Raw genomic sequence first — 25,491 nt, forward strand, 5'->3', positions numbered from 1 at the left:
CCAGTTTCAGAATACATAATAAAACATTGTGCAGGAATATTACATTGCAATATAAAATGATGATGCATATAGTGTGTCTATGATCGATTTCCTATGTATAAATATATATGAGAAAATTATGTTTTTGCATTTTGTGTAGGATTGGCTGCTGAAGTAAACAGAGTCTGCAGAAATGCTGATGATGTGTCACTGCCAGCTAGTGGCTGAATGAAATACAAGCGCTGCAACATTTGTTTGACTTCACCGTGTGTGTGTGTGTGTGTGTGTGTGTGTGTGTGTGTGTGTGTGTGTGTGTGTGTGTGTGTGTGTGTGTGTGTGTGTGTGTGTGAGGATAGTATCTTCTGCCTCTCCTTTTGGTTGTTTCAGGGTGCAGACACGCATTGGTTTCAGACACATGTTTGCCTGAAGTCATTTTATTACTTCACTAAAGGTTAGACAAAAAAAACTGAACATTCATGAATTTTGATAATGAGCTGTGTGTTTTCATTTGTCTAACTGGGATAAGGCCTGACATTTCTTTCTCATTTTTTAGTAATGTACTACTCCTTAGCTCTTTGACAATTTACGAGTCAGGCGCTGTTTTTGACTTGCAAAAAGTGTTATGCCTGCAAATGAGAGAAGACTAAATGCCTGTGCTGGTTTAACAAGTCCTGGTGTCCTCCCTCCTGCTAACCTGTGATAACGATTTGTGACAAATTAACCACTCGTGATTCTTTCCCCAGGTTTAGAGATTCACTTAAAGTTGAATGGAATGTATTGATGATTCTAATTCTATCTATGTCTGAGTGACTTTTTTTAGGACAAAGCGATAACTTGGTTACCCATGTACGAAGAACAAAACCAAATGTCAAGAACACCAAGACAGTTTTCAGTCATATATTTCCTTAAGGGAACACTCATAGGAAAAAATAAGTTTACAAAGCAGGTTCAAATGTTCTTTTACTTTACTAAGGCTGAAGCAAGCATGCACACAGTAATAAAAGAAGGGATGCATATCAATCAAGTAATAATTAAATAATAGTTCATTTAAATTGAAACCCTACACCAATTATACTAATTATCTTTCATTACTGAAAGAAATGTCACTAAATTGCTCAAATGCAACAATAACTCAGTTAAAAACATGTTAACATCAATGAAAGGATATAAATGTGTAGGAATAAAGCCGACTAACAGCATAATTCGATTGATGTGTAAAATACAATAGCTATGTGTTAATTCTCAGTAGTTTACTGCTTTGTTTTTTATTTGCCTGGATGTTATATTTTCTTCTTTGCCCCAGTTTATGGTTAATCCAGGTTGTAGGGCAGAGTGAAGCTCTCACTCTGCAGCTCTTTGCGAATAGCTGAAGTGAATCTGGCCAGTTGCTCTGAGCTGAAATGTTTTTTCCAGTCTCCCGGAACACCTAACACACACACACACACACACACACACACACACACACACACACACACACACACACACACACACACACACACACACACACACACACACACACACACACACACACACACACACACACACACACACACACACACACACACACACACACACACACACACACACACACACACACACACACACACACACACACACACACACACACACAAAAATTAAACCAGGTTGACACTTCACACAGTTCAATGCAAAAAATAGAGGTTATGATGATGGACACACGCCGCCTCACCTTTCCTGAGGAACGGAGATTTCTCGGGGTTCATGTACTGCTTGGGGACCAAGCTGAAGTTGGACATGCGGTTTGTCTTCATCGTCTTGAAGGTGCAATGTTGTGCTATCTTCTGAATAGTGTCATCACTCGGGTTACGGCCCAGGAAATCTGACATCTGCCTGAGAGCTGCTGGGAGGTCCTAAACACGGGGAACATGGACATGTGTTTTCATGTGTGTGGAGCAACGGGAGCTGTTATACTGCACATTCTCTAATGAAGAACTTTTACATGATTTTTGCTCTGACTCCATCTAAGTTTTCTTTACACAGGAGACAGGTAGTCAGTTGCTAGCCACAATTGTAATACATTAACATATACATGTCAATACATGTGAATGATTGACAACTGAGGGGCAGCCAACATTATTGAAGTTAGCAACTAATGTACTGTATGTTTAGTTAACATACAGTGTCGACCATGGCATGAACAAAGACCAAAGTTTCATCAGTATAGCTTGGCAGCTGTACGTGCTTTTTGATAGGAAGCGCCCTCCCATGGTGAAACCATGCATTTCAATGAATGGATTCATGGAATCTAGACACAACCGTTCATTCAATTCAATTTAAGTCATTTAATCAACCAATATAAACTTGGCGGAAAACCCCCGGAGGTTAGGATTTAGGAGGCATTCAGCTGGGAGGGCCCCATCTATATTTGTATCATGTTTAATAACTACTTAATTACATTACATTACATTACATGTCACTTGTTAGACGCTTTTATCCAAAGCGACATATATAATCAATACTATGGGCAATCCCCACAGGAGCAATTTGGGGTGAAGTGTCTTGCCCAGGGACACAACGACATGCTGACTGCAGTGGGGTTTGAATCTGTGCTCCCCTGATCCGAACACCAACACACAACCCACTGCGCCACACACCGCCTTAACTTAACTGACACAGGCACAAATTGAAACACAATATAAGGGAAGGTAATTAATAAAGCAAATAATAAATGGAAAATCACGGTAACTGGTTAAAAATACATAAGATAAAGGTTAAATGGGAGTATACAAAAGGTGTTTCATGGGGACGAAATGAGCAAATGCGTACATGGAAGGTATTCTGATCTAGTGAAAAAATCTGAACTATTTCCAATAATACCATTTTATCGTGCCTTGCATAGAGAAAGGATAGCCAATTTCTAACCGCAATCACAATCACAATCACAATCGGCATCTCACTTCCTCTGGTATTGGATTGTATTAAATTTTTTTTGCATGTGTTTGTAAAAGATTGTCAAACGAAAGGAAGGAGTGGAGGGGTTTTGTTTGAGACGTCAAAGTGCCTTGTGGCTTGTTTTGGACTGCCTTCAGCTGCAATAGTGAGTAAGATCACTGCCTTTGGTGAATAAGCTGTCTCCACATGTTTATGTTATACAGTACCTGACACATTTCTTCATATGTGATGAACAGTATCCTGTCTCCCAGCTCGGCACTTCTCCAGCCTTTCACATGGTCGGTCCATTTTCCAAACATCACTGCAGACAACATGGAAAATAGACCTCAGCATAAATACAAAGGTGACTTTTACTTCCTTTCAAAATGTGTTCACATTATAATTCTGAAGCTCTCTTTATTGGGGATGAAACCACTCACCATTGCCATCAAGGAATTTTTCGATGAATTCATCAAAGGTCCCTGGATCATCAAGGAATTCGGCCATCTGATGGAAGTAGTATGAAGACACTAGGATGTCCTTAGGGTTCCGCATGACATAGATCACCTATAGCAGAGACATGAGAGACTAATTCAATAACACACTAGATACAATGTGTGTTAGATATTAATTATTGAAGGACAGCATTTAAAAAAAAATCTTTTAATTACAGACAAATACGTGGAAGCTTTCACAGAAACACCACAATATGGAGCTCAATTCATAGATGTTTCCAAAAGAAAATTAAAAAGAAAAGAAAATGCCTCCACCCTTTTACCTTTGCTTTGGAGGCGTGGAAGGATGGGGGCATGAGTCGGAAAGGGAAATGTGTGACCATTGCCCGTGGAGCAGTCAACGTATCCGCAATCACTGCTAATCTTTTCTCCTCCAGCCAGGGGACCCTATCCCAGTTAGGGATGGTTTGGATTGGGGTCAGATCGCCTCCATTCAGGAGCAGTGGGAGGATTTCCTGCATCCAGATTGTACCTGCAGAAGATAAAAAATAGTAGAGCAGTCGATAAAATGGCTGCTGCAACTATAGTATCTGATGCACAAATAAAGAAGCTGACAAGATTTCACTGGGGTTTGAGGAGCAACTATTCGCTATGATTTCAATGTTTACCTATCTACGATTGTCCTAGGAGATATTACTCCTCAGAAATACTTGGTTCCTATGACACATGAACAGTAATAAGGAGGTACGGAATGTAGATTGAATGAATGTGCAAAAGAGGACATTCCATTTCAAGCAGACATCTCAATAACAGACACTATGGGCTTGTTTCACCCTAATGAGGTCATATCTCTTGGAAAAGTTTGGAAACAGAACTGATTGTTATGTGTGAAGTGTTCCTCTGTGCAAACAAAATAGGAATTGTTGTTCAAAAATATTCCTATGCCATTTAGAAATAATGGCTCTGAAAGACATTCCCATGCAAGAATGACTTCTCATTGTTAAAGAAATACACATGGAAGGGCTGAATGTAATAACTGGTGCAGTGACTACTGTCATTCACCCACAGAACTGTTCACACATGCTGGAAAATGATTGAAAGGAAGGTCTGAGTTGACCTGAGTTAATTTTTTATGTCGGATGATAACAGTTAATGATGGTACCCAAACTCAGTGCTTTAGTTGACATCAACCGCACTGGGCTCAAGTGGGTTTACAGAAGAGTGATACAGAATGGTGCAGTGATACAAAATATGCTCTTTCCTCATCGCGATGTTGGGCTCAATGCCTTGATGTTAAACAGCTAGTTATGCTTAATTCTATGGTTACCTTTCCTGCTAGCTTGGGCCACTTCATACAGCTGTGATCTGATCGGTTGTGCACCGAAGGGTCAGCGATAACGAGCGCAGTGCCGGGCAATATTTACGATCGTTGCAGGTTCGTTTTCCACAGACCTTATTTCGAGCTATTTTCCAAAATCCTATGGAGAAATCCCATTGCTTTTTTTTCGAGGGCACGTTCTTATTATACATCCATGGAGGGAACCCATGCGCAGCTTACTTCCGGGTTTTAGGACGCGTCACTGCACCACTCTATGCCGAGGGTAGTGCACTCTCAGGCCCAGGCCAAATCCCAAATCCCAAACCACCCCCTACACCTTACACACTACACACTCCCGTCCGCCACATTGAGGGCTGTTCCAAAGCAATCAGGGCGGAGGGGTAGTGGGTTATAAAAGCCTCCGACAGCGAGTTTGCATGGAAACAAACTCGATAATCTCACTTTTCGGGCATGGAGGAAACAACGTCATACAAATGTGAGTTCCATGTGGTTATTTTTTTTTAACGATAATTAATACGTTACCTTAACTAAAACATGCCTTTGTGAACATGTATTTTGAACTCTACACGTGATAATTTGATTTGGCAAGATTACATTAGATTTTTATTTTGAAGATGTACAAATCTAAATCGGAATCAAACTAACAACACATGTGTCAATTCATGTATCCATTCACTTACAAAATCGGTTTAAACTTAAGTGTGATTTGTAATTTCAGGGACTGTGGTAAAAACCAAGGCACTTATTGCATTAAGGATGGACAAGGACGACCTGTTCAGCAAAAAACGCAATGCTGCCAAAGAAGCATGGGAGTGAGTTATGCACTCAATTCATATTTTCTGCAATGAAAGTAATGAATGTGCACTGTGGGTCATTGCCTTAACACCAATATATATTGTTTAAATATTCTATAATAACAGGTCAATCATTAAGGAACTGGACCTTGGTCAACATGTGTCTCACAAACAGGCCCAGTGGCGGCGCTAGGGGGTGGCTACTTGGCCTCAAGCCCCGGATGTTTTCTGAAAGCCCCGGATGTTTCACTTAAAAAAAAACTTTTTTAAAAAAGTCTCGGGAGTAATGTGCAGTACCAGAGTCCACCAGAGAGGCAGCCGCTGTGGGACAGTAGCCTGCGTACTGCGTAGCCTTCCCTGCCCTGAAGAACAAGTGATCCTTCCTAGTGCCTGACGAGTTTTAAGCTAATAGCCTATAAAGTTATGGATATTAGAAAGTTATTTTCATCGAAGCAGGCGCCACAAGCTGCAGCAGCAGCAGTATCAGCAGCTGAAAACAATGTCATCACCAGCAGTGAAGAAATAGATGATGTTTCAGGTTTGTGAATCTAATGGTGATATCTGCACTCTGGCTGACTGAGTAAGAAGTGAAAAAGAGTGATGTAACGTTAATGTTATTGCTAGTAAACATGGAGTAACCACACTAAGTATACCCTTATATGTTAGTATGTATACAGAACTAAATGACTAAAAATTGTCCTAAGATGTAACGTTAACCCTTCATACCTCAGTCTACTTTTAAGACACTAAAATAACGTATTCCAATTTTTATTTTGTTTTTGTGCGTGGAATTATACCATCTCTCGTTTCAGTACACATAACAACGGAACCATAGCAACGGAACTGACAGGCAACCCTCTGAATCAGACTCCGATTGGCTGTGACATTGTGACAATGCATTCAGTGTCCGATTCAGAACACTCTTTACGTCACAAACAAAGATGGTGGATGAGAATAGATCTATAAAACGATAAGCAATGGGCCAGAATCAAGGTGAGACTATCCGCATCCTTTAAAACTCTACGCACATTCGTTTCACCGAAATAAGTAAACGACTGTATTTGAGTGAGTTAAGGCATTAGTTTGCTTCATTAAAGGGTGTTAATGAATAAGTGTTCTCCAGTGCCTTTTATCCGCTTTAAGGTATTATTAAGGTAGGGTTAATGTTGCCCTCAAAGTGCACCAGATGAATGCTTTTAACTTCAATATTTAAAAAAAAAATCTTCACGGGGGAGCATGCCCCCGGACCCCCCTAGAGGAGGAGACGACCCCAAGACTCCAAGAAATGGGAGAACCTAAAAAAGAAATACAAGGTAAATGGTTTATTGTAAAACATTTGTTTGTTTTTTAAAAAGCTGGACAAAGATTACTAACATGCGTTTGTTTGCAATAGGAACTTAAAAGGCCAAGGACTGGAGCAGGGACTGATCAGGGGGAAGAAACCCCTGCAACATGGCCCTTCTTCATGGCCATGGATGAGGCCATAGGTGCAAGGCCTTCAATTAATCCTCCTGTCCTTGTTGCCTCAGCCTTGGCAAACCCCACAATCCTCTTTGATCCGGAGGCTGCTTCCTGTTCCTTTCCCCCCCCCCCCAAATGTGGCTGATGATCCAGACCCCTCACCACCCTCATCACTGTCTGAGGCTGGAACCACCCAGCAGCCCCCCGCCCCCCCCCCCCCAAAAAAAGAAAAGGTGCTAAGGGAGTGCCGGAGTGCCTAGAAGGCGAGGGAGAAAAAGAGGACGAACGCCACAGAGAAATAATGCAGCACTCATACCTCATTCACAGCAACGGTGTTTCAGGGCCGGTTCGGAACTGGAGCTTGAAAAGCACTGGGTTTTCGTGTTCACACCGCAGCAGAGCAGCCTCTGGGGGGGGGCTCTCTGTTGCCTGTCAGCGCAACTTACATGATGCCGTTTAGACAATATAATAATAAAGGGCGGTGCCGGCTGTCAGCGAACCGATCCGGCCTTTCTGTGCGACTATCACTCAAATGCGGGACATAGTCTCAATGTGTGGGACGCGGGACAAATAATAAAAATGCTGTGTGTGCAGTCCCGCACAGTGCGGGACACCTGGTCACCCTACATACACGGTTCTGCCCCTCACACACACAAGCTTCAAATAAAGTTGCATAAATGCTTGAGCTACGTTTTTATTATAATTACTGTGAAATCTGCCTATTATGTTTTTCGTCATTATTACAACAAACACACACTTGCAAATGATAACACTGGCAATGATTTTAGATGTATTAGACTATTAAAAAAAAGAAATCATGCTTCAAATAAGTGGGGGTACCCCCGCGTCCAACGCCCACTACACCACTGACTACAACTACAAAAAGCATAGGTTTTTTTTCTCATCAGGAAATGCAGACCGGCTCAAACAAACAATTTTTAAATCATCATCCTCACGATCATTTAATGTATCATCTGTTTGCGAAATTGACATGAAAGCACTAATAAATGTAGTGTAATCCACTTGAGTTTACAACTACAAAAATAATCGATTTGTTTTTATATCACATCCGATGGGAGGAAATTCAGCAGCTCTCACTACCGATTTTTAATCCTAATTTAATCATCATCTTCACCACGATCATTTATGTTTATGTTCGCCAAATTGACATGAAAGCACTGACAAATATGAATATACTGTAGTCAACTTCATTAAAACGTTATTAACGTGCCTAAACTCAGTAATTCACAATTTCTACGCATGACAACACACTTTGTCCTTGTTTGGCTCTCTCGCCGCACAGTGAAGCGTTCCCGCATTGACGTCACTTCCGGCTTCCCCCAAAACTTCAAAATGAGTCGAAGGAATTTCCCCGCGATGTTTGAAATTATTGATATTTATCGGAACGGTATCGCACCTTCTTTTTTAAACTAACGGTTCGAGATGACTAGTAGTCCAATATTTCATTGCACAACAGTTGTTGGGATGCTGTCACAGGCTCCTTAACAAGAGTTTCAGAGTTTCAGTGTTTCTGCCATAGACTGTATAAGGTTAAATCTCTCACAGGCTCCGCCCTCTACTGGACTCTATGGGTACTACCTTATCATGCAAGCATTCACCTACTGAGATTTCTATAGACGTAGCCAGCCCCGGGGCGGGCCTACCTGAATGCGTGCGCATCTCACTTCCGTATAAAAGGAGGCCTCGCCTCCTGACCACCATCCTTTACTCTTCAGCGAGTGGAGGGGATAGCCTAGCACTGAGTCCGAGACGTATGTTTTGAGAGAAAGGAAGAAAGAGAAAGAAAGATAGCGGGCGCCGATCCCCACCACCTCTGCTTCGAGTGTTTGGGGGACCAGGATATGGCCGAGGCGGTGCCATTTCACGTTCGTCATCCCTTCAGAGTCTGGCGTCCATGGAAGTCCACCACCCAGGGCTGTACTCTCCCTGGATGATGATCATGGCGGCGGGTGTGTGGGCTACTCGCTCATTGCTAGAGATGCCCCCGCCTCACCAGGTCAGAGCGATTATTGGGCCGCAAGGCCGAATAAGTAGCTTGATCCACGAGCCTTGCCCCAGGCCCGGTTCCCCCGGGGACCGGTGCTCGGTGGCTTCACATGATATAGGGTCGACCCTACTTCATCACAGGCCGCCGCCGCTGCCTGCCTTGTGATGTCCCTGGGATATCACGTCGCAGGGCATTTTTCCAAAGAGGACCGTGTTGATCTCCTGGGAGCCCCCGTCTTTACGGAAGGGCTCTATGGATCGATCTCCTTGCTCACGGGATAAGGAGTAACCGCAGCGTGGCTGATTCTTGCCCATCCCCAGCGGAAGAAACACTGTCCTACACTCCCCGCCCCCGCTGTAAACCCCAGTATAGGGAGCCAGCAGGTGGGCGTGTGCACGTGAGTAGAATAAACCGTGTGCTGTCAAAGCACTGTGCGGGTTCAAAAGACGCTATTGCCGGCGTGTTGTTGTCAGAAAACACACCTTGCCTGGTATAATAGCTCCGATTAATGCATTTCACCGTTGAATGGGAAATACAGCGTTAATACGTGGGCGCACGGCCCTTGTGAGAGTGGCCGCGGTGCGTTCAGGGACCTCCGCAGGGGAACGGTGGTTTACGTTTGCAGGGCTCGACATTAAGGGCTGCCCGATGGCCCGGGGCCATCTAGTATTTAGCTCGGGCAATGAAGCCTCACCTGCTGGTTGCCCGATCGGGCAATCTATTATGCCAGCAGCTCGCGGATCCAGTAATGAGTGACCCGACAGTAAAACTAAACATATCTACAACTAGTTTAGGTAGTTTGAGAGGTAATTAAAATAGCTACGTGTGATATTCTAACCTGAAGTGTGTGTTTTGTCCGCTCACCGCTGCAGGTGATCATGCAGTGCTGCGTGTCGACTCGTCAGCAGCAGCTGATCTCTCTCTCCCGTCAGATTAGACTTCACTCGCGTTTATGTCCATATTGATTAGATCTAGCTAGTTCTAGCTAATGATAGGACTACCTGCTTATTAAAAGATACCTAAACAATAAGTGTCGCTATGCAACTGGGTGAGGCCACAAAGTATAGCGCAGCATTATGCATTTGTTTACATGCCCACCGGAACCCCGAGGCATTACCAACAGATCAACGCACAATCAACCCATACAGGACATCTCTTTCTCCACATTAAGTGTTAGACATTAGAATTGACTATTCTTGTCTGTCACATACTCTTCTTGTCTGTCACATAAGTGGCGCAACTGAAGCGGTATTGTGCTAAAGGGAAATTATTGTGACCGAAGAGATTTAGATTTGCCGGCCAACGAGAACTCTGAAGTCGCCATTTTGTATGCTTCGCGGATGCGCTCGGCTCCTCTCGACTGCTGCTCGGGTCTGCTCGGTCAGCTTCCGGATGAGGAGGCATTCGTTCGACCAACTTACAGTAGATAACATTACAAACATTTTGAACAGGGGCCATAATAGTGTAAATAATGTTTGTTTTGGCAGTTACAACTGAATGTAATGTTTTCTACTTTTTTAAAAGTGTCTTGACCAACAACTTAAGTATTTCTTATAGCTATGCAGGGCATGCAAGCGAGCAAACACAAACAAGAACAAACAAACAAGTGAAATGAAGAATAAAATTGAAATTGTACAATATAATAATGTGCTTGTTCATCTTATAATTCAGTCTCGAGAATGCACCAGACAGCATCTAAGACCTGCAAAAATCTAAATGTTCTATGGAGAGGCCCCCCAAACCCTTCGTGGCATTTCGTCCGCACGCATTTTTCAGGGCAATCTCTATTGGGCTCAGGGCCATCTGTAAATTAGCTTAGATGGCGAACAGGGCCATCTCCCAAAATCCTTAATGTCATGCACTGGTTTGTAAACTCTAGTTCTAGAGTAATGTGTGTGTGTGGGAAAAATGCATTCAGTGAGAATGAGTGCATTTATCCCAGAGTAAGAGTAATCTCTCTCCACAATTCCACTTTTTCCCATAATGTCCGTTTCGAAGAGACGGCATTGTGATGGCGCGCACGGCCCCCCTCCCCAGAGGGCGGGCCACGGTGCATTCAAAGACCTCAGTAGAGAGAAGAGTCACCGCAGCGCGTGCTCCTCCACAGGCTTTTCTGCAGACGAGGGAGCGCGGCGCGACGGTGAGACGAAGGGAGAGGTGCCGGCACGGAGATCTTGTGCCCGCGGCGCCCTCCACCTCTTCAGCCCACCCTGTGGAACCGGCGTGCCAGCACTCACGGGGAAGGGCTGCCCATCTTCACGGATCTGCCTGGCCTGGCGGGGGGAGAACATCTCTCCGCCCGGGACGAGAGGGCGAATCCCGCCTCCTCCCTGTATAATGCACATATCACTACGTTTTCTAATAAGAATTAGGTTGATCTGTATCCAAATCTGAGTGTCTTTTGTTTCCACAAATGCTACAGTTACACACAATGTTAACCGTACAAATTCCCCATTCGCTGCCCCAGCTGTAGCTCCTGTAAAGGAGGTGGCTAGTGGGCTGCGCAGATGAGAGGGATGAACCGCAGGGAGTGCTATCTAAAGGAGAGCGCTATGCGGGTGCAGGGACATTATGGCCGGCGTATTGCTGTCAGAGAACACACTACGCCTAGAGCAAAGACTCCAATTAATGCAGTTTTCCATAGTGGTAAAGGCTGCATTATGGCGGAGCCCACACTCACACAAGAGCGCGTGGCGGTGCGTTCAGGGACCTCAGTAGAACACACTACGCCTATAAAGACTCAGATGAAATGCTGTTTACCTTAGTGGTAAAATCAGCATTATGGTGGAGCGCGCGCTCACACAAGAGCGCACGGCGGTGTGCGTTCAGGGACCTCAGTAAATAATCAGCCCTTTCTGTGTCGACCCTCCATGGGCAAATCTTCCCTTCACGGGGAGTTTTGCGGCGGAATGGGTCACCAGAGAGTATCACAGCTTCATAGCTGCGGCCCCACAGCTGAGGGCTTTCCATTAACACAATGTTATGGGGAATGGAAACTCAGCTGTGTGCTAACAAAGTTGATGGACAGGACGCTGAAACGGGGCTATTCACTCCAGTTTTGCAGCGTCCCACCTCTTTTTATGGGCCTGCGAGAGGAAATCTGTCTTACCAGGAGGAGATTGGTTTCCTCTCAGCAGAGATTCAGGCTCTGGTGCAGAAACAGGCTGTGTCTGTTATGCACCCTCAGCTCAGAGAAAATGGTCTTTATTCCATGTACTTCCTGGTTCTCAGGAAGACAGGGGAATTCAGATCTATTCTAGATCTCAGCAGCCCGAATCGCTACATTGCCTGCTGAAAATTCTGCATGTTAACTATAAAACAGTTAATGGGGCTAGTGCAAACCGGGCGATTGGTTGACCACCATCGACTTGAAAGACGCATACTTTCATATGGAAATTGCTCCGGAGCACAGAAAGTGTCTGCATTTTGCCTTCCAGGGAATAGCCTACGAGTACAACAGATTACCGTTCGGCTACTCCCTATCCCCATGCACATTCAGAATGTGTGGCCACTGCGCTTCAACCGCTACGCGCCCACGGCATGAGTTTTTCTTTTACCTAGACGACCTCATAGTCATGGCCGGGTCCAGGGAACAGGCAATGCTTTGCACAGCACAATGGATCACACACCTAACCAAATTAGGCTTTGCGATCAATTGAAAAAAGAGCACCCCCATACCTCACCAACAGGCGTTGTAGTTGAGAGTGGTGATTGATGCAGGCGCGCTACGCGCCACCCTGTCAGGGAGCAGAAGTGCGTCCCTTCTCCGGGCGGTTCACAGGCTGTGACAGGGGGTGACAGTGACAGCTTTAACTGTCATGCAGACTTTGAGTTTCATGACGGCTGCTCACATTGTGGTCCCGCAGGGGTTACTGCATATGCCCTGCCTGCAGAGGTGGTTCTCCAGCCTGCGTTTGGATCCCAAGAGGCACAAACGGTGGCTGGTGACCATCCCCCCCTCAGTGGAGGGCAACCTCCGGTTCTGGGGGTCTCCCGGGCGCCTCCGGAGGGGGTCTCCACTGGGACGGGTAACCTCTTACATCACAGTGTTCACGGGAACAGGATGGGGAGGGACCTGCCTGAAGAGGGCTATAGGTGGGCGCTGGTCTCTAACAGAAACACGACACAGTAACCTCCTAGAGGTACGGGCGATAGTGTTAGTCCTCCAGCATTTCATGCCCCTAATTCAAGGGAGACATGTATTGGTCAGGAGCGACAACAGCACCACAGTGGCTTATATCAACAGGCAAGGCGGAGTCCGCTCCGCCACCTTGTTGGCCACAGCAGAGAGGCTGTGGTTCTGGGCTTCAGAGGTGGTGTTATCTCTGAGAGCCCTCCATATCCCGGGACTGGAGAAAAGGGGGGCCGACCTCATGTTGAGGGGCGGCCCCCTGCCAGGCGAATGGACGCTTCACCCAGAGGTGGTGAAGCAGATCTGGGCCCAGTTCGGGAGAGCGGAAGTGGATCTGTTCGCCAGCCAGCGCAACAGCCACTGTGCCCTGTGGTTCTCCATGGCCCTGAGCGACGACCCGCCATTAGGGGTGGACGCGTTTGCACACGAGCCATGGCCAAGGAAGCTGCTATACGCCTTTCCACCGCTGCGTCTCACTCTCCCTCTCCTGGGGAGAGTGAGGCGAGAACGTCTGGCAGTCATTCTGGTAGCGCCGGATCGCGTCGGGGCTCCGTGGTACTCAGAGATGACACAGATGAAGGTGGGCCAGCCCTGGGCAATTCCCCAGTTCTGGGGGGCGATGTCTCAAGAGGCAGGTGCAATCGGGGCGTGACCCACTCTGGGCCGTCCTCTCCAGGGCTGGCTCCTGAGAGGGACAGGCTGAGACAGGGTGGATTGTCTGACAGCGCTATTCAGTCTATCCAGGCAGCTAGAGCAGGATCCACCACAGCCTGTGACAGGCCGAAGTGGCTGGGATTCCAGCGATGGTGTGAGGAGCGGAAAATAGAGCCCCTATCCTGTGAGTTGGGCTCTATTTTGTCCTTTTCACAGTTATTGGTGGACAGAGGACTTGCTCATCCTGCTACAAAGTGTATGCGGCATCCATCTCGTCTTGTCATGAGGGATTCAACGGCAGGTCAGCCTTTTCTCATCCACTGATGTTGCGGTTTTTACAGGGGGTCAGGAGGCTGCGCCCAGTAGTGCGCGCCTCCAACCCGCAGTGGGACCTGCCGCTGGTTCTCGAGGCTCTGGTCACAGAGCCATTTGAGCCTCTAGAGCTCTTCTCCCTGAAAACACTGTCGTGGAAGACAGCGTTGCTACTTGCCTTAACGTCAGCCAAAAGAGTGTCCGAGTTAACCGCTCTGTCGGTGCACCCGAGCTGTTTACTGATTCGGGGTGACCGGGGTGGGGCGACACTCAGACCGAACCCCTCCTTTGTGCCCAAGAGCCCAAGGAGTGCGTTCAGGTCAAGGCCTATTCAGTTGGGGGGATTTAGTCTTCCACCCCATGGTGGGGCCAGGGAAGCTAAATTACACCTCCTCTGCCCGGTGCGCGCGTTAGCATGTTATGTAGAGCGCACAGCTACCCTGATACGCACTGAACAGCTGTTTGTGTGCTTCGGGGGCGGGGTGAAAAGCTCTGTCCAAGAAGCGCCTGGCAGGCTGGCTTTGCTGAGGCATTGCACACGCCTACGAGCAGGCAGGGGGAACCTGTCCCACGGGGGACACGGGGCGCACTCCACACGAGCTGTGGCTGCGTCGACAGCTTTATTCAACGGTGTGAGTGTGGAGGACATATGCACGGCGGCGTCTTGGTCAACGCCAGGTCCCTTCATAAAGTTTTATCTCTTGGATATGTCTGGCTCTTTCTCAGCGTCTGTGCTTGCTGGGGCAACACAGGACTGGTGAGGAGGGGGGGGTCTGTGGGTCAGTTGGCATCTGACCCCCTCCCCGGGCGTAAATGCGCTTACGTTTCTCCGGACTCCTGGAGGGTCGCGGGGTGACGTAATGCGCTTTGGACCCTTACAGGGCTAAAGGGCTCCCCTCGCCTGCCTGGGGCCAGGAGGGGGAGAGCCCTCCATACTATAGTCCGTACACACTCTGCACGGGGTCAGTGTCTGAGTGTGGGGACATAGGGGGCACTTGCGCTCTCCCCTTGCTCTTTAGGGACACAGAAGAGAGGGTGCATAGTGAACCCATACAGCTGCGGACTTTCCCTGTCTGCCTATAAGCGGACGCAGGGGAGCCCTCAGCACTGTTTTCGAGCACATTTTTGTGCGAGGCAAGCGCGTCAGGGTGTGCTCTATCGGCCTCAGCCTGGACTTCTCCACGGTTACAACCGAGGGAGAGGTGAGTGAGGCGCAGCGGCTGCTTAAGCCGGTCAGGGACAGTGAGGTGGAACGGTGTGCTGGACGACAGTGCGTGCATACATCGGGGCTCCGCCCACTGTACCCATAGAGTCCAGTAGAAGGCGGAGCCTGTGAGAGATATAACGCCGGGTTATTTATTGTAACCCTTGTTATATTAGCACAGGCGGAGCCCTCTACCTTGGGGCACTGTCTGTCCTATACCGCTCGCTGAAGAGTGGTGTAGGATGGTGGTCAGGAGGCGAGGCCTCCTTTTATACGGAAGTGAGCTGCGCACGCATTCAGGTAGGCCCGCCCCGGGGCCGGCTACATCTATAGAAATCTCAGTAGGTGAATGCTTGCATGATAAGGTAGTACCCATAGAGTCCAGTAGAGGGCTCCGCCTGTGCTAATATAACAAGGGTTACATTACGTAACCCGGCGTTTCTGCTCATGGTGAAGCAACGTGTCTGCGTGTTAAGGTTGAACCTGAGCATTCACGTTGATCACCTCTCATTAGAACTAATTATAAATCTATAAAACTATAAATATTAAACTTTACTTCACGTGTTCATTTGAGAACAGCTTTTACATACCTGGGTGAAGGTTACAGTTCATTTAAATGAGATACGTTAGTCCACAGTAAACACAAACACGCCCACAGCGCGTCTCCGCATGTGACACAGGAAGTATCTAAGTATATTTACTCAAGTACTGTACTTAAGTACAGTTCTCATCTCTGTTCGCCTCGCTGTTGGCACCGCTCACCAACGTCTGGGAGCCGAGACTATATAAAAAACATAACGGAGTAACGCACCATGTAGTAACGGTAACTGAGTTACTGAATTTAAAAAATAACGCATTAGAGTACTAGTTACTGCCAAAAATAACGGCGTTACAGTAACGCTACTTTGTAACGCGTTAGTCCCAACACTGCTCCACACTCATGGTTCAGTCCACCTTAAGAAATAAGACCGACCTCGGAAGCAGTTGAGTTTTAAAAAAAACTTTATTGACACGAGTACACTTTTTTATAAGAATATAGTCTAAACCACAGAAATGACTCCGGAAAAGCTGCAGATAGAGCCATAAGAAATGAATGCAACTGATTTCATCCGAGCGGTTTGGCTTTATGAAACTGGCACGCAAACGGTTACCTCATGACCTAAATGATGACGCAATGACACATTCCCAGTCGGATTCTGGGCGGTGTGAAAAGAGCCAGAGCTAAACCGAAGAACCAGTTCTGAACCTGAAAAGATCTAACACGGAGCTTGAACCGGAGTTGCGTTGGTGTGAATGAGGTATCAGAGACATTTCTAACCCTGTTCGAAAAAATGGTCGACAAAATGTGATTGATTCCCCCCCCCCACCATTGGTCATTTTTATGTTGATTATTGATGTTACTTGTAAAGAGTTGTTTTTGTTCGCTTGTATTATTTATTTGGAAGAGAATAAACCTAATTTAACGTACTGTCCTTCATGTCTTGAATATTGTATGGGTATATAGTAAATACAGGTCGACCGGTGATGAGGGTGACATTGCTTTTGCTTGATTGTTACTTAGATGGCTACATTGTTCTGTGTGGGATTGATAACGTAGAAGGAAAACTTTTGCACAAAGTAATGTTGTGCATGGAACAAAACTGTTTTTTTCAAAATCTGAATATTAACCCTGCATATCAGCATTTTAAATAAAGATATGTGTGTGCGCTTCATAGGTATAAGGCATTAAAATATACATGCCATTTACGGCATTAATTGCTCATGTCAAACCATTTGCAGAGTTGCACTCAAAAACAAAAGTGATTGTATTAGAAGACCTGTGTTCATTTTCTGAACCTTTGCTCTGTGCTCCTATAATGCGATTGAATGATCCAAGAGGTAAGGACATTTATCTCCAATTTGGGATTATGCCGAAAGACAATTGAGGGAAACCAAGTTTGAAATCAACGTTGCACAGGTTTTTTTTATTTCACCTCTTTTTGCTAAAGTGAGAAGTGGAGCTTGCTAACAAACACAAATTAAATCAGGTATGTGTGCACATAATTTAAAAAACACAAGTTAACAGACAACCACGTTTTTCCAAAAAAAACACAAAAAAACGAAGTTAATTTGATGTAATCGTGCTCTCTCAGGTGTGGTGCCATTTGGACAGGAGCAGAGTTGTGCAGCAATCCTGTCCCTTAGGTGGTGTCCGGGACTTTCCTGTCCACATGCTGCGGCAGAGGGAGGATTCTGGTCCCCATCTTCAGGGGGGAAGGCTTCAGCATCCTCAAGAACATCGTTCATGTTTATGCACAGAAATGCACAACATGAAATTATGTCAGGGGCAAAGCTTGGACTGACCTCCAGCGCTTTGAAAAAGGGTGGCCCTCCAGCGAGTCTTCATCCTTCCAAATGCTCTTTCCACCACAGACCGAGCCCTGGCATGATGCGCGTTGAATCTGGCCAGCACCTGGCCGTGAGGGACCTTGTAGGGTGTGAGTAATCCTACTGGTTTTTCCAGGCAGGGATAACAACCGTCCCCAAGGAGGAACCAACCAGCTGGGGGAAACAGTGCCAGGCAGAAGATGGGGCTGTTGCGAAGTACTCTGGCATCATGAACGGAGCCTGGATAGCCGATGAAGACATCCAGGAATCTCCCAGTTGAGTCACAGATGGCCTGCATCTGGATGGAAGGAAACAGCTTGTAGTTGATGTAGTTCTTGTGGTACTCGTTTCCTGGAGGTTTGATGCGAATATGGCATCCATCGATCACACCAGCAGCACGGTGAAATGCAGGACTCTTTGCAAGCTGACAGAAGCCGTCTGCAATCTCTGGCAGCTCATCTTCGGTTGGCAGGGAAATGAGGGTCTTCAGGTTGGCCTTTATCTTCCCGATGACGTGTTTGATGATCCTGTGGACCGTCGATTTGGGAATCCCGAATGCTGAACTCACCACAGAGAGCGATAGTCCATGGGCCAAGCTGTAGAGGAGAAGAAGCACCTCGATATCTTGCCCCCATCCGTGGTCCTTTTGGGAGGGAAGCATCTGCACTAAATAAGCCACACCGCTTAACTCTAAAGTCCTTCTTTAGACAGGCTTCAGGGTTGGCATACAAGGCGAGAATTGTGGCAGTAGCATTGAGCTGCATGTAAAGACCTTTTCCCCCCTGTAAAAGACAAACACAGGACACAGTATTGTTAAAATACTATACTCCAAGATATCACACACACACTAAAAAATATATATCCCAATGCCACCCCCCCCCCCGCAGTAAACCTAGGGGAGACACTATCCTGTATACACATACAAAGTTATTAGGCTACTATACAAGAAATAAAGTTAAGAGAATTGTTGCATTAGCAATATTTAAATGTTTACCTGCCACTGGCACATCGCTAAGATGCGCCTCGACCTTCTGCGCCTTCTGTTGGATCTTGCCATTGCACCCTCTTACAGGCAACGGATAGCAACGTAGTTCCATGCAGCCGAGATATGTGGGACAACATGACGTCCGTTTATGTTTCCTGCGGAGAGAGGGGAGGTCGTCCCAATGCGGTGCGCTGTATTTATACCCTTAACCCTTAATGGAGGGAACTTCATTAAGCTGCGAGTGTGGCTACAGACGGAGTTCACTCTGTCACGGAGGGGTAGGGTCTAGAGCAGACCTGGGCACTGTACGGCCCCCGGGCCACATACGGCCCTTTGGTTGACTCTGACTGGCCCGTGTAAGGTTAATTGGAAATTACAAAATAAACATATTTTCTAATTTTACCTCATGCATGGACTAAAGCTGCAATGCTTTTATTTTGAAGTTGTTTTTTATTCACGTACATAATGACGCAATACGTCAAATCAAGACGTGCGCGTTATTGGATAATTGTCACAAGACGACTTTAGCGCTCAAAAATGTCAGCTGATGCTAAAAAAAGAAAGGTAGATGCCGAATGTAGGGTTTTCAACAAAAATTGGACTGCTAAGTATTTATTTACTGAAGTCGGAGGTAAAGCCGTGTGTTTAGTTTGCGGGGAGTAGATCGCCGTGTTCAAGGACTACAATTTGAGTCGGCATTACGAGACGAAACACGCGGAGAAATACAAAAACTTGACTGATGCTGAAAGGGCGCGCACATCGAACGCTTTGCTAGCTAAGCTGCAAAAGCAGCAAGGCTTTTTTACCAAGCTTCACACATCCAAGGATGCAGCAACCAAGACCAGCTTCGTGATATCCCACAAAATAGCTAAACACAGTAAGCCATTCTCAGAGGGGGAGTTTGTCAAAGAGTGCTTAGTGGACTCTGCAGCACTAATATGCCCTGAAAAAAAAGAAGCCTTTGAGCAAGTCCCGCTGTCCAGGCGAACCGTGACGAGAAGGATCGAGGACATTGCGGGGAATCTGGAGCTTCAGCTGCAACATGAAGTGGCAAGTTTTGACTTTATCTCCTTGGCTTTGGACGAGAGCTGTGATGTCCGCGACACAGCGCAGTTACTCGTATTTGTCCGTGGGATAACGCCGGACTTCAAGATTACGGAGGAGCTGGCAGCAATGCGGCCGATGAAAGGGACGACGACAGGGAGCGATCTGTTCACGGAGGTAAATGCGTGCATGGACACGCTGGGACTGAAATGGGACAGACTGGCAGGTGTCACAACAGACGGTTGTCCAAATCTTACAGGTAAAAATGTTGGACTTTTGAAACGTATGCAAGATAAAGTGACTGAAATCGACGCAGATCAGAAATTGGTATTTTTGCATTGTATTATACACCAACATGTGTTGTGCAAGTCAGTGCTAAAAATTCACCATGTTATTGATGTTGTTACTAAAATAGTAAACTTCATCAGGGCACGGGCATTGAATCACAGACAGTTTGTTGCACTTTTGGAGGAGCATGAGACTGAGCATAGTGACATCGGCTACCACACAGCTGTCAGATGGCTCAGCCTGGGCAAAGTGCTAAAAAGAGTTTGGGACCTGAAAGCAGAGATTCAAGAGTTTTGTGAGAAGAAAGGCAAAGACATCCCAGAGCTCTCAGACGAGGACTGGATGGCAGATTTTGCATTTGCTGTTGATGTGACTGCACTGATGAATGAACTGAACACCAAACTGCAAGGCAAGGGCCTTTTTGTTCATGAAATGCACAGCCTGGTGAAGGCTTTCATGAGAAAGATGCAGTTTCTTTCAAGCCAACTGGAGAGCAACACTCTCACTCACATGCAAACCCTGAAAGAAGTCACACCATCAGCTGATCACCTCCGCAGGTACTCATCCATGTTAGGAGCATTGCATGGTGAGTTTTCAAGGCGATTTGAAGATCTCCGAACAATCGAGGATGAAATGCTCATGATTTCCTCTCCCTTTACCTGCAGTATGGATAATGCACCCAGTGATGTTCAGCTGGAACTCATTGACCTGCAGTCTGATGCAGTACTGGCAGAGCGCTTTAAGTCAGGATCTATGCTGGATTTCTACTCTTCTCTCGAGGAGGAGAACTTTCCAAACATGAGGAGACATGCTCAGAAGATGTTGGTTCTCTTTGGCTCTACCTACATATGTGAACAAACATTTTCAAAGATGAAGTTTATAAAATCCAGGTATAGATCCTCTCTCACTGATGATCATCTGTCAGCTGTGCTTCGCATCTCCACCTCAGACATTCAACCTGACTTCGATGCACTCGTTAAAGCCCAGCAGAGACTAGATTTCTCTCACTGAACAAGAAAAAAGAACTTAAAAACACCAAATGAGGTGGTAAGACTACAAATGTAGGCATGTAAAGGAACCAACTAGCAGTGAACTGGGACACTTTCTTTGGAAGCCTTTTCTCAAAATCACAGTTCAGTGATGTTCAGTGACATTTCAATATGATGTATCTTGCTGAATGTTTGGAGCACAAAGACAATGTTGTGATGTCTTAAGAATGCTAAGAACCTTTACACAACTTTCCAACAGTATATGAAACTCAAAATGTGTTTTGTAGTGAATGCGACTGAAATTTTTTACTAATATGAGTCAGAAATTGTGAAAAACTTTCACATTTTGTTTACCATTGTTTTGGGAAATTTGATTGAATAAATTACATTTTTTGTAAGGCAACCTCACTTTTTCATTGCTCAACTATAACATATACTCTTACCAGCTTGTCAAAACAATGCTATTTACTGCTTTTTATAAAGAAATACAATTAATATTATGCAGAATTGAGTTCAGCCTTTTGGCCCGGCCCTCCACAATATTTTTTGTTTCTCATGTGGCCCCATGGAAAAAATAATTGCCCACCCCTGGTCTAGAGAGTGGTTTGGGATTGGGCCTCAATTTAAACACAATGGCAAGCAGGGCCGTCCCTCCCTACAGGAAGATCACGCAGACTGCGTGGGGTCTCAAATGCGGCGCACCTATGCGTTTATGCGGCACAATTAGTGTGGCGCGGCACCCCCGCTGATCGCTCCTCTTTTGGCAGCCATGTTGCCTGTTTCTATGGCCAGTCTGTACTTTGTCAACATCTTCCTGTGTTTAACATCAGTCACTGTGGTCAGGTAGGCTGCCACAGAGTACTGTCTTTTTAGGGCCAGATAGCATTGCATTTTACTTTGTATTTGGGATTTAGTGCTCCAATAAGTGAGGTGTTTTTTTGTGTGTTTTGTTATAATTTGGTTGACTCTAATAATAGTTGTGGGCTCAGACTGGTCTTGAGGCAGATCACCGGTTTGTGAACAGAGTGTCAGGACCAGCTGAGAGAGGTGGCTCTTTTCCATATGAATCTCTTGATACTGCAGGGCTTTGCGGTGGTAGGAGTGGGGGTCACTTTCTTTTAGATGTAGCCAATATTTAATTGATCGTTTCTGTTTTTTTTATTAATAATGGAAATGAGCCTCATCAACTAACTATGCGTGGGGCCTCAAGTTGGCCAGGGACGGCCCTGATGGCAAGGCAACTGCTGTTAAGGAATATATTTTTCATGCCAGAATGAGCTATCCATCAGCAGAGGAGATTTCAACCCCTACAAATTAATATTTAGTAGAGAAAACTTTGGAAAATGACAACCTTAAGTCTTTAGAGTTAATCATCTACCAACTTGACACACTGTTTGGTGTGATATTTGAATGTTCCTCTCGGCAGGTCAGGTCACATTTTTTAAGTAACCTTCCAAACCCTGTGAGCAAAGTATTTGCAACCCCATCTGCTTCATGATTGGCTATTTGCAAGAGGATGCTATCCACCAAAGTTGTGTGCTGCTCTTTGTTATCAAGGCTTGTGTCCCCTGCTCTCCCTTCCAGATGTACGTGGCTCTATGGCGTTCTCCATCGTTTCATCATTGAAGCAGTTGAATTTTATAAAAGTATATCAGCATAATCAAAAATCCCCTTTAAAATACGGTGAACGATTAATCGATTTTAAATTGAAATCGCGATTTGAAATGATGCGATTACCAAATCGCAAAGCCTGCGATTTCTTTCCTTGTGTGTCAGTCATCCACACCAATCAGAAGTGCTGTGCTCCACATGTATCAACCATTGTTAACCAATCAGAAGTGGCCCATGATAGAAGGTGATCCAAGACAGATTGATCCAATCACCTGCCAAGTATTTTTGAAAGTGCCTGTTTCATGTAAGTTTAGTTCTTTCACTCGTAGCTCGGGCTGCGGGGGTGCTAGAGACGGGAGCACATTGATGCGACCCTCCTAGCTGGAGATATGGCCGCATTTTACAATAAACTTCCGTTGGGTCGCTTAAAAACAAATATGGCAAATCGAATTGCAATATTTGTCAGAAAAATCGCAATTAGATTTTTTCCCAAAATTGTGCAGCCCTATTTTAAAGCATATCAGAAAACACAACTTTTGATCTGTGTGCTATAACTATTGCACAATGGATAGAGTCAGTGGTCTGTAACGTGTTGGAACAGCTCCAACAGCTCTGCTCTTTTTTCTCCAACATAGCTCTGTCTAACCTGGAGGCAAAGTTCCATTTTGCTGGAGGAACACGTAGGCACACGAAAAGATTCTTAAATAAAAGCCTGCAAAACTGTTCATCCAGACAGCATTGAGCTACTTTATTAGATCTGCATTAATTGATTCATTTAAATATTTGTATTGCATCTCGGATATGACACAATGTTTGGGTACATCACATAAATGAAAGATATAAAATGGAAAAAAGCTTCATTTTGTGAGTTTTTTTTCATGATAAATTAATTGTTTTCATGCTCTTTATTCCCTCATCTGCCATAATAGGAAGCTAGACAGCTTTCAAGTCACTCATGTGAGAATGTTCAGTCCTCTCTATATGGTCCCATCCCTAATCTTATACATATATATACATATATACACATACATACATACATACATATATGTATGCAAGTATTGCTAATGCCATTGTTTTTCTCAGCCTACCTAGAAAGAATTCCACCAGCCGCCACTGTTTAGCAAGTGTGCAGAGCAATGTTGATTTAAAATAGCAATTTGAAGGCTTGATGTGTAAAAAGATATTGTGTATATTACCCCCTCGAACCTCCACACAGAGCCCCCCCTCCACCACATATCAAATCCCAATTTAACCCCTACTATTAACCCTTGTTGAGAGAGAGCTTTTCAGTGGTTGTGGGCACATGTCAGTCATAACCAATCATATTAATCCACTGGGTCTTTACTTTGTTTGATGATGGAGCAATGAAGGCTTTTCTGTTGATTCCTGCATATGAGGCGTTACCAGGTTGTGGCGTGGAAATAACAATGGCAAACAGAACAACAAGAACAACAAGTATTCTGATGGCAGGGATTTTCAGTTGGCTTGAGTCAGTCCTATGGCACATAAACCCCATATCTGGTTATAAATTGCTCGATATTACACTATTTTGGAGGGGGAAAAAAGATCTTTACTCATTTGTGAGGATCTCAAGACGCAGAGACACATTGCAAAGCCATGAAAAATGCGTATTTTGCATTAAATGTCACATTTAAGTTAAGTTTGTTTCATAGTTAGGCTATGATTAGGGTTTAGTTTGTTGGTCAGTCTATACACACCTTTTAAAGAAACACTATTTATTGCACTATTTTATCGCAATGGATCTATCACCAACATGAATACAACCTGAATACCTACCATTAGAGACAAGAGTCAAGAGAGTGACATTTGCAGAAGCTCACCTAACCAAACAACTAGAGCACAAAGACGCTTAAAAAGGATCATAAAAAGCCATTCACATAATGGAAAGGGAAGCTAACGTTGTACTATTTTACACATGCCGGTTAACTGACACAACTAAGAAAGTTGCAGAAAACACAACTTCGCAACTCTGCTCCAAGTCCACCAGCAGCAGAGAGAGGAAAAAGGACCCGAAGTGATGCAAAATAAAATAGTTGTCAGATTTTGTTGAACCGATTAAGTTGCTGTTAAGGCTGCAGTGAGCCCAAAACAACACTAACCTGATTTCGGATAAACGGCAGCCATGATGTCATCGTCCCTAAACTTGAATTCCTGTGCAAACTCCAGGCTCTCTAAGGAGTGAGTTTCTCTAGGAAGCAGAAATCCCTGATACTGCAGACTCAAGCCGCCAGAAGACATGTTGAGAGCGTTGACTATAAGCTGTTGTCAGCTTTGTTTGCAACTGGCAACTCGTGTACATAAAAGCCAAACACAGACAGACATACAAACTATCACGTAGGCGTAGGAGTGACTTCCATGATGCATTCATAACTATGGGAAAAATGAGAACTCACACATAAACGCACTTAAATGACTGAAACCTAATTACCCTACATCAAAACCTCCAAGACTATACATTTCTGATTTATTTGTGTTTACTTTATTATGGTGAGCTGAATTTTGTTGGGCAATCAAGTAGTAGCCTAATTCAGTACTAAATCAAAAATGAATTGAAGTTTTGCCAATCTATTCAAGTTTTTTTGTGGTTAGATTCTTGAAATAACTTTGGATAAAACAAGCTAGATGGGACTTCTACGTACCATGGATGAGAGTAACACATTCGTCACTTCCGGGCAGAAATGACAGCTCCGCCCACTTTTGGGGGAAAACAAAGTTGTCATTTGAATGGCGGTCAATTCAAATTCTGAAGTTTTTTCCAACCCGATCAGAAACTTAATTGGATCTTCAAAGAGCCCGATTAAAATGGCCAGACAGGCAAACAATCACATTAAATCATTGGAAATCGACGAGCGGGCTCGATATATGGTTAAATATAGCAGTTGGCGAGAGTAGCATGAAGCTGCAGCGTCGGAGACTGCAGTCTCAGGACCGCACTCCT

At 45.2% G+C, this 25,491-nt stretch overlaps 1 protein-coding gene across 3 annotated transcripts; it reads right to left on the reverse strand.

Moving 5' to 3' along the window:
- Window positions 1–397: 397 nt before the first annotated feature.
- Window positions 398–24,898, reverse strand: sult2st3 (sulfotransferase family 2, cytosolic sulfotransferase 3). 3 transcript variants are annotated; one of them, XM_079640197.1, is made up of 6 exons: window positions 24,653–24,898; window positions 3,668–3,876; window positions 3,330–3,456; window positions 3,117–3,211; window positions 1,688–1,868; window positions 398–1,405 (listed from the first exon to the last, which is right to left on the reverse strand). In XM_079640197.1, exons 1-6 carry the CDS (start codon window positions 24,789–24,791, stop codon window positions 1,290–1,292), a joined length of 867 nt encoding a protein of 288 aa, XP_079496323.1. In that variant the 5' UTR covers window positions 24,792–24,898; the 3' UTR covers window positions 398–1,289. The 3 variants fall into 3 exon arrangements, with proteins under 3 accessions (XP_079496323.1, XP_079496324.1, XP_079496325.1); XM_079640198.1 differs by lacking the exons at window positions 398–1,405; window positions 1,688–1,868; window positions 3,117–3,211; window positions 3,330–3,456; window positions 3,668–3,876 and adding an exon at window positions 17,192–18,397 and having other exon boundaries at window positions 24,653–24,787; XM_079640199.1 differs by lacking the exons at window positions 398–1,405; window positions 1,688–1,868; window positions 3,117–3,211; ... (1 more) ...; window positions 3,668–3,876; window positions 24,653–24,898 and adding exons at window positions 17,192–18,397; window positions 18,610–19,564.
- Window positions 24,899–25,491: the final 593 nt, after the last annotated feature.

The sequence above is a fragment of the Notothenia rossii genome (genome assembly GCF_949606895.1).
Source record: "Notothenia rossii genome assembly, chromosome: 7".
Taxonomy (NCBI): domain Eukaryota; kingdom Metazoa; phylum Chordata; class Actinopteri; order Perciformes; family Nototheniidae; genus Notothenia; species Notothenia rossii.